Here is an 18,454-nt window from a genome sequence, read left to right as displayed (position 1 = left end):
GATTGTAGTTGTTGCTTGAGAAGTGTCTTCAACCCCCTCAATCAAAAACCCAATTTCCTACAAGGTGTATAACACGGCTCATGTTTATCTTTTTCTGTACAATTTTTTGTATAGCTTCCTTTATAAAATATAGCAAAAGTAAAAAAAAAAAGGTAAACCTATAGACACTCAGCAACACTTGTAATCTATTGTACCATTTAGAGAAGAGTAATCAGACCACATGTTCATCCCGGTTCAAAAGAGATTTGTGAAATTTTCAAAACAGTGCAAAATACCTTCTTTGGTACCTCATTGTTCAGAGTAGCTGAAATTATATCTTTAGGATAAATATTTGCAAATGACCAGCTTCTCTGTAAGGGTTTCTTTTACAAAGCCCAACACTTTACTTGCATGGTGTGTAGATGTCAAGAATCGATTTTTTCTTTGTTGAGGTTGATATTAGCTGCCACAAAGCAAAAAAGCAGTATTTATTATTTCTGCTTTTGCAAAATGAAGTTAAAATTTGCATCCTATGCTTGATTTCACAATGCAGGAAATTCTGAAGATATAAAGAAAGATGAACTCTATTTTGTGTTTATTCAGTGGGAGCAGATAAACTACTGAGGCAATCTGTCCATCTCTTCAGTTTTGCGGCTGAAGCTGGCAGATCATTAGTAGTCAAACTTAGGTGTACGTGCACAACCTTTTTGGTATGGCAAAACGTTAAATAGTTTTAGCTATTTTGATGTGCTCCCGGGGTAACGCTCTCCGGTCCTGAGCGTAAGGTCAATGAATTAATATAGTCGCGCACCCAAGTATTGGGTGAGTCCCCCTGGGCACAATCTGAACCCTGCAAAGGGTTATTTTGTTTTATACAATTTCAAAAGAAATACTCCGCAGTCAATTGAATATTTCAGATATATTCTCCAAGTTACATGAATTTAAACTTTCAATCCATGGTAATTCATGACAATCAAATATTAACGCCAGTGCCCGTGCCCGTGTACATTACGGCTTAATGATAATCCTCTTTGATTTATGCGTTCCAATGCATTTCGGGCATATCGCCCTTCATCAGGTAACAACGTAATGGCATAAATAAAGTAAAGTTCATGATGGTAGCCAGCTTCCGCTCACCGAGTAGACTATTTGATTACACTTTTTAAATAATCTGAAGATTCAGATGAGGATTTTTTTCATTGTTTATTGTCACAGTTATCTCTACTCTGCCAATAAACAACACTGTCACCATCAGTTTCACATGTATGTGAAGCGGCATAAACAACATTGCCCCCATGGAAGATACCTAAGATAGATGCATGGCAGAAAGAGAGCAAGTAATCCCAACATGCCTAGTGACAGAAGAGACATTGACGGCTCATCATAGGTGCCAGTGACTCCCCAGAACCATAGCCTGAGTCTTGGACGGAACAAACCTGAAGTACTTCCCACAGGAATCATGAACATATGGCTTCATTCCATATAAAATAGTGGCAGGCACTGATAAAGGAGATTTACTACTGATGGCTCCTTTCTGCCCAAGTGTGGATAATCATATCTGAAGTAAGGGTGCAAGAACTTGGGTTGCTGGTTGACTGGGGTGTGAGCCCTGGTCAAGCAGCAACCACAACCCTTGTCATAGTAAGGCCCAAGCAAACCCCAAATTAATCTATGCTCATCTATGCTCAACCCCCTGGTAGCTTGGCACAGATCAGTCAAGATTAACTTAGAGGCAATGTGTAAAATATTTGTGCAACACTTCAAACAGTAAAACAGTGAAAACACCACACAAAAAGGATCCCATTCCAAGTTATAAAAATGGATCATAATGTAATAAATAAAACGAGACACATACAACAAACATTGAGTCAGTAGAACCGGAGATACTGAATTTGAAAGTTTTTAGGCAAAACCATGTGCCAAAAGACATATGGCGCTAACTCCTGATATATGGTCCCCCGGAACCAGGACAATTTCACAAGTTAAGGACTACCACGATGGAGCACAGGCTTGCTACAGGGATCCAGTTAGGCGAGCTGAAAATACTACCTTAATTCTGGTTTGAGGAGCGTGCATCCGTGCTGAAGATGTTGCACAGCTGAAGTGATGCATCGGTTCCGAGATGTGGTGACGCTGTGGTGTGAGGTCCTTTTGCGTAGATTTTGAGGATCCTGTTGACAAGAGCTTACGATGCGAAGTCCAGAGTCAGGGATGAATCACACAGTTGGGGCGATACATCGATTCTGAGGAACTGTGAGGCTGCAATGCAGAGTCCAGCATCATCATTGAGTCTGCCATCAACAAGAGATGCAAGGGCCCTGTGCAAAGGATGCATCATGCAGTGGCGGTTCTGAAGGCGATGTGAGCTGCGGGGGCGATGCAAGTCTTTGTGACGGGTCTCATCCACGCAGGATCAACGATGTGCCAGTTCTGCTCGGGTTTGCGCTGCACAGCAAAGGAGATGTGTCTGTTCTGCTGAATTCACAGGCAGGCAGAGCACCTTAGGCCCACTTCCGAGGGTCCAGGACTGGGGTGGCACCACTTGGCAGGGTAGACTCCCGGATGGCAGAGTCAGGTGCAGATCCAAGGTTGTTGAAAGCCTGCTGTGTCCCTGAGACTTCAGATCAGGAAGCCAGCCAATTAGCCTTTGGAGGTACGCTGGATTTTGGTTTCAAGAGATGCAGGTCCAATTCTTCTCACTCAATCAGGAAGGCAGCAGGCATCAGGTCAGCAGATCAGCACAGCAAATCAGGAGTCCAGTTGAGTGCAGTGCATCAGTCCAGCATAGTGGCAGTCCTTCATCAGCAATATGGCAGAGTATCCACAGGTCCAAACGTGTACTGAAGTGGTGGTTTCTGAGATCCATCCTTTTTACCTTGGTGCCCTGAAAGGTGGGAGAATCTTCTAGAAAGTGGCTTTGAAATGCAAGGAATTCTACGCCTCCCCTGCCCTGGCTCCAAGCAGACAAGGCAGGGTCATTAAGCCCTTTGTGTGGTAACAGAACACAGCCTATTCAGGAGTGAATTAGGTTGTGTCTAGCCATCCTCCCTCACATCCTGCCAGTGATGGCCCATCAAGTCACACGAAGCTCCCACTGTGTGTAGCTGTCTAGGAGGAATACACAAAGACCAACTGCCAACTACATCCAGTCATTTGACCAGAGACTAGTGGCAGGCACCAAATGGCTAAGACAAAAAAATTCCAACTTTTTTAAAATTGCATTTTCAGAATTGTAATTTAAAATCCAACTTCACCATAAATTAGGATTTTAAATTAGGATTCCAGAGACACCAAATGTAATCTGGTTATCTCTTCCCATTGGGATATTGCCCTTTTAAACTGTAACATGGGTACTCCAATGTAATCCTTTGAGAAATGAAAGGTAAAATGTATTAGTACATGCCCTACTTTTTAAATACATTGCACCCTGCCCTCTGGACTGTCAAGGTCCTTCCCTATGGGTGACTTATTTGAATTAAAAAGAAAGGTTTGGGTCTGGCAAAATATTTAGATTGCCAGGTAAAAATGGCGGTTTAAAACTGCACACACAGCTCTGCAATGGTAGACCTGAGATATGTTTAAAGGACTACTTGAGTGAGCAGCACAATCAGTGCTGCAGGCCCACTAAGAACATTTAATTTACAGGTCATGGATAACTGTCGTGCCACTTTACTAGGGACATATAAGTACATTAAATATGCCTATTGGGGATGAACCAATATTACCACGTTTAAAGGAGAGTGCACATGCACTTTAGCAGTGGTTTGCAGTGGTCAAGTGCTCAGGGCCCTAAGGCCAGTGAAAATGAGATCAGTAAAAATGGAGGTAGAAGGCAAAACATTGGGGAGAAGACCACCCCACGGCTGATAGGTCTTGCAAGGGGTGTGCAAAGTGTTTTTTTACACTAGTGAAGTTTTGTCAAGTTTCATTTTTTTTGTGCTTCTGAGTTCTTCAAAAGTGCTGTTTTAAATTCACCCTTGCCTGTGAAAAAGGTTTTCTCCTCCTCCTAATATAATATTCACCACATTAGAAAGTAATTTTCAGTTCAATCAAATCTAACAAAGTTGGAAAATAAATGCATCCTTCATCTCTGCAATTCTTCCATTTGTAGAACACTTTATGCAGAAGGGCAAGTATCTGCATAATTTTCCTTTGCAAGATAACCTTTTGTGACATATTTTCCAACAATCTGAATACCTCAAGGAAAACTTTATTCGACTGTTCGTAGGACAATCATAAAAGCACATAAAACACACAGTTAAAATTCATTATAAACTGTAAACATAACAAATAATAAAAAATAATAAAAACAAACATTTTTCACAAATGTCAGATAGACTAGCAAACATTATAACATTAAAACCACCGTCCTCGGTCAATAAAAACCCAGCTATTAACAATCCTCAAATATCATAGCTTTCCTAAGCCGGAGCACTTTCTTCAGATACAGAGCTATCCTCCAGGCAATATGTTAATTCTCCAAAAACTGGAGTCGGATTAACGCTGGGCGACACTGTCTAAAACCTTGATTTTTTAAGAGAGGCAGCATCCAAACTTTCCTTAGTAACACATACAATTTACAAAAAACATTACATGAATGGTGGACTGGCCGATTGCGAATCACAGGGGCAGGGCAACAAAATTTGTGACCAATCATTCAATTTAGGGATAGAGAATAATCTGTGGACAGTGTCCAATCTAAATCTAGTTAAAAGCATTCTGTCAAAGCAACTGGGTACAAAAGTCAGGTATGGCTCCATCCCAAAGCAAGTAAGTGTTAACTGGTGTTGCATCGCGCAGCATTTAGATGTTTCATCTGCTGCTCTTACCTCTCCCAATAATAAGAGACCCTTGGATTTTAAGCCCTTTCTAGACGTCGATAACATGGAACTTGGGTTTGTAAAGTATTCCGGATGACCTAGATCAATCATGAAGCTCTGCACATACTTGACCCAAGTAATCTGCAGAGCCCCTTTGAGTCTCAGGGTGTCTAACATGATCTCTCTATTTAACTGAGTCTGTACCTTTGACCATATCCTATGCCAGAGAAGTATTGGTTCAAGTTTAATAAGGTCCGATAAGTAAGGAAGACCCAGCACCTCATGGCAGGCAAAGGAAGGTGTACTTTGGGGGACAGACAAAATATAACACAAAAACGCATTTTTCACGAGTTGTAGAGGGAGGGTCTTAGCAAAACCCCACACCCCTGCCCCGTACATTGCCACAGATGTACATTTTGCCTTGTAAATTAGCAGGAGCTTTCCTGGCGGCTTCCTACCCAACTTCGTTGCGAAGGTGGCAAGGGCACTAGTTGTTCTTATAAACGCAAGCTTTTTAGTAGCTATCGTTTTGGTCCATGTATCATTACCATTAAATAGGATGCCTAAATATGTAAAGCTTTTTGTTTGGGCTATCTTCCTACCCTCCAGGAAGATCTCCCTTACCCTACCCCTCTGAACCCCTTGGCCACAGCTCATAATAAAGGTTTTAGAAATGTTGATATTTAAGCACAAGTCCATCATAAAGTCATTAAAACTGTCTAAAACCCTTTGAAGCCCATTGTGTGTGCAAGTCATTAAGACTCGGTCGTCCGCATCCAGTAACCAAGGTATCGAACAACCTCCAACCTGTGGAAAATCTTGACCCATCTTAGGAAGTTCGTCTCCCAGTCCATTGATATATAAATTAAAAAGGAAAGGGGCCAGGACATAACCCTGCCTGACCTCCCTCCTAATGGGAAAAGCATTAGTTCACTCCCCATCTACACCATAACGGACCCTGGCAGAGGCACCGCTATACAGTTGCTGCAGGAAGGCTACAATGTTGAGGTCCACCTCCATGGCTACAAGGACCTCCCACAGTTTACTATGTCTCACCGAGTCAAAGGCCGCTGTGAGGTCCACAAAGGCCAGATATACTCTTCCCTTCTTCGCTCTAGTGTATTTCCCAATTATAATTGCTAAGTTTAGACTCTGCTCTATCGTCCCTAATCCTTCCCGGAAACCATATTGTAGGCCAGACAAGACCTTGGTGTCTTCCGCCCAGTCTTGTAGACGTTCCGGGACAACCCGTCCCACCACTTTGACAATTGAATTTAACAGGGAAATTGGTTTATAACACCCTGGATTTTGACGATCCCCCTTCTTGAAAATAGGGATTGTTGTGGATTCCGCCCAGGTCTTTGGTAATAGTGTCTTAGTACTGGCATTAATTATCTGAGTTACTAAAGGACCCCAAAGTTGGACTGAATACAAATGTGGGTATGCATAAAACTTTACAATTTAAGGAAGGTTGCTTGAAAAAAACCTTGTAATTTGCACAACTATGATCTGATGGAGGCTGAAGCTATAATACTGTGGTATGCTCCTTAGTTAAAAATCCAATGACACTCGTGTTATTCACTTGTCACTTGCTCAGTACAAACCCGTATGGATAATTGTAGCTTGTATGAAGAATTTTTATGTTGCCATATGGAGGCACATGTAGCACTATTCGTCAAACGAATATCACAGTCCAGTCTGAGAGGTGTTAAGGGGGCTGTTTGATGGCCTCATGTCAAGATGCACTGACCTGAATTCTGTACACAGCGGGAGTGATTACCTTTTCCACACGTCTCCAAATCCAGTGTCAGTCATACACTGAGAGAATATGTTTGGTTAGCAATGGACACGGGAAAGTGGAACAGAATAAGAGAGAAAACAAAGACACTGAACATTGTCACTCTGATTCATCATTTCACGGGCCACTGATGCTTAGTGGATCATAACAGATATCTAGAGGTAAGATTGCTGTATTTAGTATCTTATCAATGTATTCGAAGACTTGCTGTACCAAATAAAATACATTCAAAATATCACACTCTCTGTAGTCTAGTACAACTCTAGCATTCCTGGAAGTGAATCATAAATAATATTTATGCAATTTTAAGAGTTTTCAAATTATCTCACACCCTTCTCTAATATAGGTAACTACCTTCTATGTTTGAGAACAAGCTCTCTGCTTTGAATATATATTCCAGGCTGTCTTCTTAATCTGTAATGCAACAAATCATATAGTTTAAAATGATACAAAATAATCCCAATGGCCTGACTTAATAGCATGTATGTATCATGAGAAAAGTATCTAACTTATTTTAGACAGACAATGGCCGTTCCTGTTACTCAAATGGATTAACAAAAAAGTGGGGAAAAAAAATTGAGTTTATACAACTTTTAGATTAACTCGGAAATGGTACTTTAACAATGGAAGTGTGTTTCCACAGTGCGAATGGATTCCTAAACATTCATCCATTCATTCAGCTCGGAGAACAAACATGCCTCCAAACCTTAACCCCTTCGCTGCTGCGGACATTCCGCTGCAGTGCTGGGGGGGCAGGGGGGCAGCGCGGTGGGCCTGTACTCATGACGGAGCCGCTCCGTCATGAGCCACAGTTGAGCTGTGCTCATGACGGAACGGTTCCGTCATGACTCCGCCCAATTGCGTTGTCGCCCCGCACAGGCGGGGAAACAGCGCCGCGCAGGCGGAGCGGCCGCCAACAGGATTGTCATGACGGAACCGTTCCGTCATGAGCACACGGCAACCGTGGCTCATGACGGAACGGTTCCGTCATGAGCGGGGAAGGGGTTAAACAATCTCAAAGCTTTTTCCAGAGTTCTGCTAAAAATGTCCTGGTTGCTGCAACAAGCTACTTGATTGCCTAGCAAGGATGAGTTGAAACATGGAGAAAGTACATTAAATGTAAACACAAATGGGGCTGCCCCTAGTTGAGGTTTCTACAGGACTTTTTAGAGATGCATGTGAAGTAGGGGCATCTCACAAAAAGTGAAGGACTGTCCTCACACACCACCTGGTGTCATGCTTCATCATAGGCCGTCCTCGCCCTCTAAAAACTCGGTTTGATAGAGGGCGGGCATACACCTGATGACAGGGATGCACTTCTAAACTAAGTGGGGGCCCGTGAGTAGTGAAAGTGGTTTGAAAACCATTACAATTGTCGAAAGGAATAATTTTTAATTAATTGGGCAACTATATGGTATTAAAAGAAGTGAGCTGTGATTTGGGAACTAATTATCCCTTCACCGTGATGCATGTGGTCAACATGTTTCTGCTAAGGGTCCCCGGTGGGTACGTGGCATTCAACAGGACCATGTATCTAAGGGGCTCCATCTTTATATGAAAAGTGAGTAAATAAAGACCAACCACTATATGTGGTGTATGTTATCACTGTCCCCGCCGATATTGTACTACAGAATATGCCTATAGAAAAGAGACAAACACGCACAGAATTTATGGATTTCTGTTGGTTGTGATGCGAAATAGCATTCATCACCACACTTTTAATCGCGCGTAGTGATTTCTAAGTTCAAAACACGTGTCATTCATACGTGTTAACACTTCCTTGTAAAGGAGAGAAAATGTCGCTCCTGACTTATCCTGGGTAACTACCCTACTTTCTCCATGGGAGGTCGAGTGGGGAAGGCCCTACATTGACATTCTGGAAAAAGTGGGAGAGAAAAACACAATAAGAAAACCTGTCCATAATAAATGATTTAAAAACTGCAGGTAAATATTAGCAACTGGTACTCTCCATGAGTGGTAGATGGATATACCTACACCAGTGTGGTGCACGCTCTAGCATCCATCCATACATCATACACACTCTTACTGTCTTAGGTGCGCCCTCCGCCGTGTATCCTACAGCTGTCCGCTTCGCCTCCCCGTTGATGAATGGTAGTAGAAAGGAAGCGTGCTTATATAGTACTCCTAAATACGTAATTGGTATTAATTAGTAGTATACCGGTAACACCTGGATAAGATCCGGTGTCCCCGTGTGGTGGTGCCTGATTGCCTGATCAAGGGCGTATTTGGTCGAGGAGTTGTGGTTTCTGCTTCCTTCCTCTATAGTGTGTGACGCTATGGGACGCTACGACACTACCTCCCAGATTACTGGGTGTGGTTTGAAGGAGAGGCTTGATGTACGTGTCCCGTAAGGTGAGGGTGTGTGTGCCTCCAGCTCTCCTCCCCGCTATGGGTGTAGCAACGTGCAGGGTGTCTGACAAGCATGCTTCTGACGCGCATGTGTCTGATGCGCTTGTGCGTCATTTACACTATCCAGAGTCAGGCAAAAGCCTGGACTCACATAGTGCAACAGCGGATGCCTGCGCTCAAATGCAAGGCAAGGACAAGTGTTGCTAATCTGTGTGTGGGCACTACACTTGGAGTAAATAATCAGAAAGAATGAGCCCAACCGTGCCCTAGTTTATGGAACGTTGTATCTAAAAACCCGAAGGGCAAGACATCTCTTGGTAATCTGTGTGTGCGCATTATGATTAGAATAATCAATAAGAAAAATAAGCCCAACATCGCTCTTGATTTTTGAATGATGTATCTCATCCACAATGGGGGTATATAGTGTAAAAGCACCTTCGGGTAAAACCAACGAGTGTTGCTCCGATGTGGTTGTGCCGCGTGTGGTGTTCTATCCTAGTGCTGATTGACACCTCTCCATCCTGCGGTCTTTTTCAAGGGATTTGCTTGTCTCATTTTATGCCATATAAACTCGGCGTGCGTTCCAAGTCTGCACATGTTTTAATGATGGGAATCATAAGACGAGGTGTATGTTTTAGGTATGCAGTGTCTGGATATTCGCGGAGTGTACCTGTTTCAGTTCTCCATTATCTCAGTGGTTCGATCGTAGTCATGATTTTGCTTGATGTTACCTTGTTAAGGAGCGATTATGTCATTTTGTTCGGGTTACCGTGCCATCTGCCTTCATGGGATTTCATCATTCAGGCCCGTGTCCCATGTGCGCAAGCGGTATACCCAACGTTGTTCCCTGACGTGCAGATTTCTACTGATGTGCGTTTTTTTTTTTTCATCCCTTCCAGTACTACCCATTGTAGATCTGATTCCTTATGGTTAAGGTCCAGGAAGGGTTTCGGCATTCTGGTATTTGATTTCTTACACCGGGTGGTACTTTGGTGTTCGTTGAGCGGTGTCTTTACTTTCCTTGTAGTCATTCCCATGTACTTCAGGTTGCACGGGCATTTCAAGAGGTAGACTACATTCTCAGTATTGAAGTTGCTGAAGTCCTTCAGTTTCCATGGATTGTTGGTACCGATATCCACTTCTTTCGTGGTGATGGTCAGAGGGCAGGATACGCAAGTGCCGCACTGGGAATGGCCTGTAGGCCTTGGCTGGCTCCAGAGAGTGTTTTGACTTTCAACCTTATCGTGCTTGATTTTAGAGTGTACCAGGTCATCCCTGAGGTTCCTGCTCCTCTTAAAGGCAAATAAAGGGGGTGACCACTGTTGCTGTCCGCTATTCAGAATTGCCCATTTTTTCTTTTATGTTTAAGGAAAGTAAAGACACGGATCAACCAACACCGAAGTAGGTCGAAGTACTGCAAATTCATGCCTGCTAAGTGCAAACCACAGAGCATGACACCTCATCACCTCTGATGAATGATACCTGCTCATATGAAAGGGTCGACTTTTAACTGTTCAGTGCCCCAGTTCCTCCCACAACACAGCCATTTCTAGGCACTAATCACAGAGAAGATCAAGAGCTTCTTCATGCTTGCCTTCCCCACATCATACTGATTCCGAACCTCCAAATGCAGCCCCATGAGTTGAAAGGATACTATGCATCTCCATTCTGCTCTGATTTCACTATGACTTTTTCTGCTAATTCTATAAATGGCACCATTTACATGCCCTTATAGGTGTATACTCCTTTGCTTTGAGGAGCAGGGGGATGTCACGTTCATATCCAAAGCAACACATAAACATACAAATTACTGCAACTTGCTCTGTGCTCACATCCGTGGACCAGTGGTGCATGGCACAGTAGCACAGGTCATTTCCAGGTTTAGTGTACATTTCTGTCCATGAATGTTATTTTATTGGGTTTTTCTGAAACAAATACTTTCGAAGTTGTAGTTTTTGTGAAGAATTGAAAAGTGCCAATTATGTTCAATGCCAGCTTTGAACCATTCTTTTTAGTTGGTGTGTTTAACACTGAGTTCTAAAGAACTTTTTAGATTTCAAATCCTTTGGATTTTAATCAGAATGTAAAATACAGCTCTGCCAAGCATAACAATTTGCTGTTTCAATTAATCTTCTTATCACTAAGTCAACATGGAAATACAGTTCTATTTTCAGTGCTTAGTTTGAGCAGATGGTTCTTGGATGGGGCCCACTGCCACATTTCTGCTTGCGGACACTTATTTTTTCACATGGGACTTGACCTAACAAAAGAGGGAAAAACACACCAGATAAGTGGAAAAGAAGGAGAAAGACAGAGATACCGCCACATAGAGAGAAAGCAGGGACCTCAAGAGTGAAGTAAATGGGCAGGGAGTGGCTGGTAGTGGATTAAGGAGGCATGAGATGGATTAAAGAGTATGTAGTCTTGGTATTTGGCATTCCTACATTTAATACCACCTGTTGCAGGCTTCTGAGCAGAACGTAGGACACCAGCACTTATTGTTTTTCCAATTCATTTACATATTCAGCACAGTCTATTACAGATTTGACAAGAAAAGAGTGCTAACAGTACTGTAGATTAGAGTACAGAGAATAACTAAGGTGCAGTGGTGGCTCTTCTGCTAAGGCGGAGGAGCGTTGCCCCACTTCTCAAGGAGCTGTGTAAATGAAAATATAAAATGATAATAACTGAAGGTATTATCATTTTATTTTTCATCTCGTCAGGGTAGGGCGGGTGAGGCTTCGCTCCCCTAACGTCGGGGAGAAGGTGTGGTTGGGCGATCTGTAAAGTGAGCATGAATGTTTGACTGACCCTCTCGGGCCGGCCAAACAGTCATGCGCGCTTTGCATGTTCTCCATGCAGGCTGCATTACAGCCTGTATAGAGAACATGCCCAAGCCCCCATTCCCTGGCTGAGTGCCGAACCACGGCGCTCAAATCGATCACAACACTGCATGCATTGCAGCGTTGTGATTCGCTTAGGGGAGCCTGTTCTTACCAATCACAATGTGGCATTGCAATGTTGTGATTGGCTGTGGGGAGCCTGGGTGCCTCCTGGAAGTGACTCACTCAACATGAGAGAGATGGAGGAGAGATGCGGCAAGATCAGGTAAGTGATTTTTTTTCATTCAAACCCCCGCAACCGGCCACCACTGCTAAGGGGATACCTTCAATATATAACAAAACAAAGTTATTCTTTGCACATGACCTTCAAGTGTATTTTTGCAGCGTGGGTTGCCAGTGCCCAGGGCAAGGCAATGATCCTTACACTTTTCTCTCAATGTTTTCTACCCCTAAGAAATGTCCCTGCACCCCTAAGAATCCCCCTCACAATTTTGCACCCTAGGAAACACTAAGCCACTGTTAGGAGTAAATTAATGGGACTATATTTCTGAACTGCAGCCACCATAATTGATCGGGAAGAACTGGCGCTGTTGTGCCAAGAAATGGGCTCTCCTCCGTCTTTGATGGTTTGGCTCCTCCAGGAGCTATTGGACACGTATGCCTATAGAATGCACCTGTGCTCTGGAGTGGCACTTAACATGAGAGACAGTGAAGAGCACTTCAAACACTCCTTACATGACTTATTACTCTTTGCTGATGATGAGGGAAAGGAAGGTAGGAATACATGTCCAGAGTTAAAATGCACTGGCTATGTCAACACATGGGAAATACTCTACTACTTCTGAGTGATTTAAAGTGACTGTCATCTTGAACTCCTTCTGCCATAAACCATCTAGGAGATCTGGTGCTGTTATGCCAAGCTCTGTGCTCCCCTCCCCCTCGTTTCTTTACTTCCATTTTGGTTTGTGTAAAACGGCTGGCAAGACACTTGGGGACCGATTATGATGTCATTAGCAAAGGCTCTGGATGGGATTCGGTTTTGCAGAGTACGATTTGGAACCCTTGTTTCCTACCAAATCCTACAGATTTCCCAACAACCATTTACAATGCCCAGAAACCGTTTGAGCAGACCGAATCAGTTATGAAAGGCATCAGGACAGCCCGAGTCTTTCAGACCCGATTCATTCAGCTCTATGGACGCGGTTTCCGGACGAGCGATTACAGTGACCGATTCGGACATCCATTTTGATTCGGTTTCCATGAAACTAAACAGCTGCTGGACTCTGTCTTTGGGGTCCTGTACGGGCCCCCCTTCACACAGAGGCATCCAAATGGGGCCCGTGTGGGTACCCAAGGGACCCCTCTTCCCAACCAAGCACAATGTGGCAGGCACCAAATGGTGCCTACCACAGGGTTCAAGGTTTTCCCCAACCACCCCTTTTTTCAATGGGAGCCTGGGTTCTCGTTCGGAACGCGGGCTCCCATTAAAAGTCAATGCAAATGATGTTGGGAAGAATTATAATCGGTCGTCTGGACTCACAGGACCCGATTTTTTTGGAAACTATTCCAGAACTGATTAGTTCGGGACTGTTTCCTAACGACATCGTAATCGGCCCCTTAGTGGTGAAGGGTCACTGCACTGGATGTCTGTCTTCTATTGCTGTGAACAGTTGGCAAAATAAAAGGACTGTTCCACAGCCTCCAGCTGTTCTGTAAATGAAGACTGCTGCAGACCAGGACTGAGAGAGTGCAGGGAGGTGGTAAAGAGGCCAGTGTAGTACCTTCCCCAGCCCAAGAGAATACAAATTATCACGGCACACATGAAGCTCTGCAACAGACTTCTTCATTCCTCAACATACGATCACACTCTATATGCATTATGTCAGAACTTTCATAACCACACATTAAAACCTCCCAGCAATCTACGTAATTCCTGCTTAGAGTCCACCCAGAAACGCAAGGGTCCTGGCACGCACAATATCGAAGACAGTACATCCTGGTCATCTACTGACACAATTTAATTACTGGAATCTAACTTTGCTATCACTGGCTCCATATTCACATTTCTGGGTGGAACTGAACATATGGTTTATTCCATACTGTGTTTTTTCATGTGTAGTAGTTATAACATAGAAACATATTAAAAATCCATCCTGAGAGACAACATGTAATTCAATTGGCTTGGTGAATATGGGCGTGGTTGAAATCTTGGCGGACGGGATAGTCTGTCAGAATGGTGACAGATATCCCGTCCGCCGATTTATAAATCCCATAGGATAAACTGGACCCTATGCCCGAGATGTTTTTCTTCTATAATGTGACTGAAACATCTGTGAGGCAGTAAACAATGATTTTACAGTTTAGGTAAACATTTTAGGTTTTACAGTTTATGGCAATAAGAAGCAATGTAAGCTTTTCATTTTATCAATAAATATCAGAATATGTGTGTTGTCAGTACATTTCTTTCAAATAATGTTTTCTTGAGCTACATATGTGTTCACTGTCATTTTATAAATAGGTGAAGATGTTAAAAAGTTTATTGAATGCACAAATGAAGCAAACACATATTCCTTGTGCTTGTGTTTTCTTCAAAAGGGGGATATAACATCAATGATGTGATGTTTTATTGGACGCGGGGAAATGATTCTGTTAGTGGACTGGACACGCTTCGCTTGGCACAGTACACAGTGGAAGGCCATTACACATCCGTGTCGGAAGCTGTGTATGAAACTGGTAAGCACACGCACATTTTTTTAACTTTTGACATTAATCAAGCCATTTATTCGCAGGCTGCCTCCTCTAGTTTATAAACTGCCAGGAATTTGTGGAAAACCTGCACGTTAAATAGGAGCTTTCATTAAATAGTCATCTATAATGGACAGGGTAATTTCAATATTTAATGTTGGTTTCCATCTGTGGTTTTGTAAACAAATGATAAGCCCAATTTAAATTCAGACTAGAGGAAACCACGAGTCCATGATTTATGATACACTTGTGATTCTATACATTACACTAATGATATCTTGAATTTAAAAATGAAGGGATGCACACAGCTGAAAATTGACCCGTCTTTGTACTTATCTGTATGTGATATATGTTGAAATAAGATGTTTCCATCCGTTCACATAAAAAGCTACAAGAGGAAGTTCATGTTTCACAAAAAATGGTCTGTGCATGGGCTATTCCAAAATGGTTACACAAAAAATGAGCTCATTAGTGCACAAGTAAAGCGGATGCTCTGCAAAAGAAGTCTCTTTAGATGGTAAGGGGTGGTAGTGGGGCTCATGCTGGTTAAGGATATGGCGCTAGTTGGATCTTTTAAACTCGCACCTGCAGGTCTTAGGTCAAAGGCGAGGGAGTACCTGCGTCAGGAAGCTAGAGGAGCTAAAGATGAAAATCATAAGGTAGCAGGATGCCCTTCCCGCACATAAACAATCTTGAAAGGCGATTTGCTGTTTCTATTTATGCTGAACTATGCAGCACACATAGAAAGAGCAAAATATGAAGAGAAATTAATGATTTCTCCTCATATCGCCATCCTAAGACCAGGAATTCCCTGGTCTTAGTTTTAGGCTCTGCCCCAGCCTTGTAAATATGGGGCAGCATCAAAAAGCAATAGGTGTTGCGGTGGAATGCTCACTGCAACACCCATTACACGTCCCTTTCACACTACGTGAATCGTGAATAGGGGCCTTATTAACAAGGCGGTGTTAAGCAATTGCAAGTGTTTTAACGCTGCTTTGTAAATAAGGGGAAGGGGATATCGCCACCAGAACGTCCCTAAAAGTGAAGTTCGACGTTCTGGTGGCGATATCCCTTTGTAAATATGCCCCCAGGTTTGCACAGCGAGTCAACGTGTTTGATGTTCATAGGGAGAGACAGAGGTGGTTCTTGCAAGGCTGCATATGAGTTAAAAAAGAAAGGGCTTTAACAAGTGTGGCAGAATGGATTCAGTGCACATCTGTTGCTGAAACCGCACTGTAGATTTGAAGTACCTCTGAGCAGGAAGAGACTATAAAATGAAGTTTCTGGGGTTGCATCTATTTTGGGTAGGCCTAAAAAATTGTCCTAACTTTAGAAATAAGTTCTGCAACTGTACTTTGTGAAGCCCAACAACCTCCAAACTGTCAGTGTTGTTTCCACATACTGCAATCCACGGGGTTAATTTACACAATGCTTTCTCACAACTCCAGTTCTGCTCAACAACCAAATGTCTAGTTCCAATTGGGTCATGAGCTTTGCCTGCGTGAGCTCCAGTTTCCATTGTCTAAAGGACCTTCTGCACTCCCAAGGTACAGAAGAAATGTCCAGTTGCATCGGTTTTCCTGTGTTTCTTCCAAGTTGGCCACACAGTTTCATGACTATTTTCACTGTCCAGCCATAGAAGTGAAAAGCAGGCTTCACTGGCAGGACCTAGGCACCTATGTCCTTGGAAGTCAGAAAAATGTCCTGGAGAGATTCTAGTCATGAGCTGGGATATTGCTCTCCTATACTCAGGCGGGATTTCTTGAGAAGTGTTAGCAGGTAAGTTCCAGGCAACTCTCTTGTGAGACTGTCAACCAGGTAAATTTAAAGGGTAAGAACAGGCAGTGATTGTTGATGACCTGTCTGCAAATTAAACTAAAATTCCCCGACGTTATCCTCCCACCCTATGCAGTGGTGTATCACAAAGTTTCCCACTCTTTACACATCACAAAAACCGAATTTGACCAATTTATGACATCATGAATGAACGTGCTTTTCGCACACGAGTTACATGTCTTTTTGATTCTTACACTTTACACCTGATACTACTGATGCAGAGAGTCTTCATTAAAATTCCCAGGCTCTATCCTCCCATCCTATACAGCAATATAATTCAGTTCCTGTTCTATGGTTGTGGCTTCAGGCAAAATCTAGCCCTCAGTCCATTTCATGATAGAAATCCATAATGCTAGCATCTTTGTTCCCTTCTTCACATCTCTCTCCTTTCTTCTACCCCTTAAAAGTCTGGCCCGGTTTTTCCTTCCAAAGGTCAAAGTAAATATTAATTTCCAAGCCCTCATCTTTAATCATGTTAGCAATAGCTGATTCTCTACAGCCACATTCTTTTTATCACCCACTGCTAAAAGAGCCACTCTGATTGTTTCACAAGTTAGGAGTGGTATGTACATAGCACCACTCTAGAAGATGGCAAGTTGCAGCCATTAAACATTCTCACTGTAATTGTAAAGGGTTGCAATTTGTACACCCTTCTTTTTGCCACATAAAGTCTGAGGCTGGTCTCTCAACTCAAAAGAAAAGTTTTCATCGGAGGCAATTCACAGCAGATGTGATCAGGAAAGACGGGCACATTTCCCTCCATTTCTCAGACTATTATGAAGATTCACTATGAACTGACAACTGTTGTCTCCATCACTGTGGGGACGCGAATGTCCCCTGCCTGGTACATGGATGTGTTACCCTGCCCTGAGTGGCCAACCTTGTGTATATCGGAGGCTGGTCTCTTAGGCTCAAAATGCTTGTTTTCTACACATGCAGTTTGCAAGCAGATGTGGTCTGGAAAGACAGGGGCATACTTACCTCCATTGGTCAGTCTATTTTGCAGGATTCACAATGAACTAACAACTGTTGGCCATCTGCCCATAGTGTACAACTTTGTGTATATCTTCTATTCTGACTTCATTTTTGCCCTGGCCTCAGTCCAATATAACTCCATGTGGCACTGACCTGTCCCTGACTATGTGAGGTCACTGGTCTATTCTGTGACATGGATGGGTTTACCAAGATGCAGTAGGAGGAAGAGGTGTGGCGCCGCGGCCAGGGCGACTGACTCTGGAATCTGGGGATCACAGTTTGAACCCCAGCACTGGCGGCAGATTAGCCCAGCACTGTGTGACTCTTGGCAAAGGTTCCTCCTGAGTCCAGAAGCTTGCTTAATCTTCCCAACGGCCCTCAGCGCCTAGAGACCCTTACGGGTGATTGTTCGCGCTTTACAAATGTGTATTATTATTATAGAGTGTTCTTAGCAATGCCTGTGGGGTGCAGTTTATTCTTTGGGTATAGCACATATAGTGGTGGTGGTAACTGCACCAGATGGTATGCTAAGGGTGTGTGTGTTTTTAGAAACTGTAACCCCTCCATAGTGTACCCGTGAGCCAGAAAAATGGAGCCCAGGTGGATCGAGTTTGGATAACCCTAACCCAGTTTAGCACAAGTCGGGGGAACTGTATTGCCTGCACTGTAGCTGTACGGAGGAGACCCAGAAACTGAATTGAGGAAATGGAGACAGGGCTATCTTTAGATATTCTTTAAGTGATTTTGGTTAGAAAGGAGCTTCTGATTAGTGTTCCTGAGCATTGCCATTTGGAGAAAGGCTAGGGCGTGGTGTGGGACTGCATACTCTGTTATTAAATGTGAGGACATTTCAAGGTGGATCCTGCCCTAGAGTTTGTACCTGATTACTCATTTGATAGGGCTAGTACAAAGACCTTACACCACTAATCTTGTGAGAATTTAGAATCCCTCCTACAGATGGTATTAAAGTATCAAAGATGTCTCCTACAAGTTCACTTGCACCTCTTTTCATTCTCCCATGCTGCTCTTTTGTGGATTCCTCAATTTGTCCCACATTATATATTTTTCTAAAAACTATTCCCATGTAA

At 43.1% G+C, this 18,454-nt stretch overlaps 1 protein-coding gene across 1 annotated transcript in view; it reads left to right on the top strand.

Moving 5' to 3' along the window:
• Window positions 1-18,454, top strand: part of LOC146867498 (gamma-aminobutyric acid receptor subunit pi-like) — a 624,891-nt gene that overhangs the window by 494,320 nt on the left and 112,117 nt on the right. Inside the window, exon 7 of the mRNA XM_085614996.1 lies at window positions 14,406-14,543. Within this exon, the coding sequence (XP_085471122.1) occupies window positions 14,406-14,543 (138 nt within the window). The remainder of the gene's footprint in view (window positions 1-14,405; window positions 14,544-18,454) is intronic.

This window comes from Triturus cristatus, chromosome 1_2 (genome assembly GCF_964204655.1).
Source record: "Triturus cristatus chromosome 1_2, aTriCri1.1, whole genome shotgun sequence".
Classification (NCBI taxonomy): domain Eukaryota; kingdom Metazoa; phylum Chordata; class Amphibia; order Caudata; family Salamandridae; genus Triturus; species Triturus cristatus.
The sequence above is the reverse complement of the archived record's forward strand: the minus strand, read 5'-3'. Positions and strand labels throughout refer to the sequence as shown.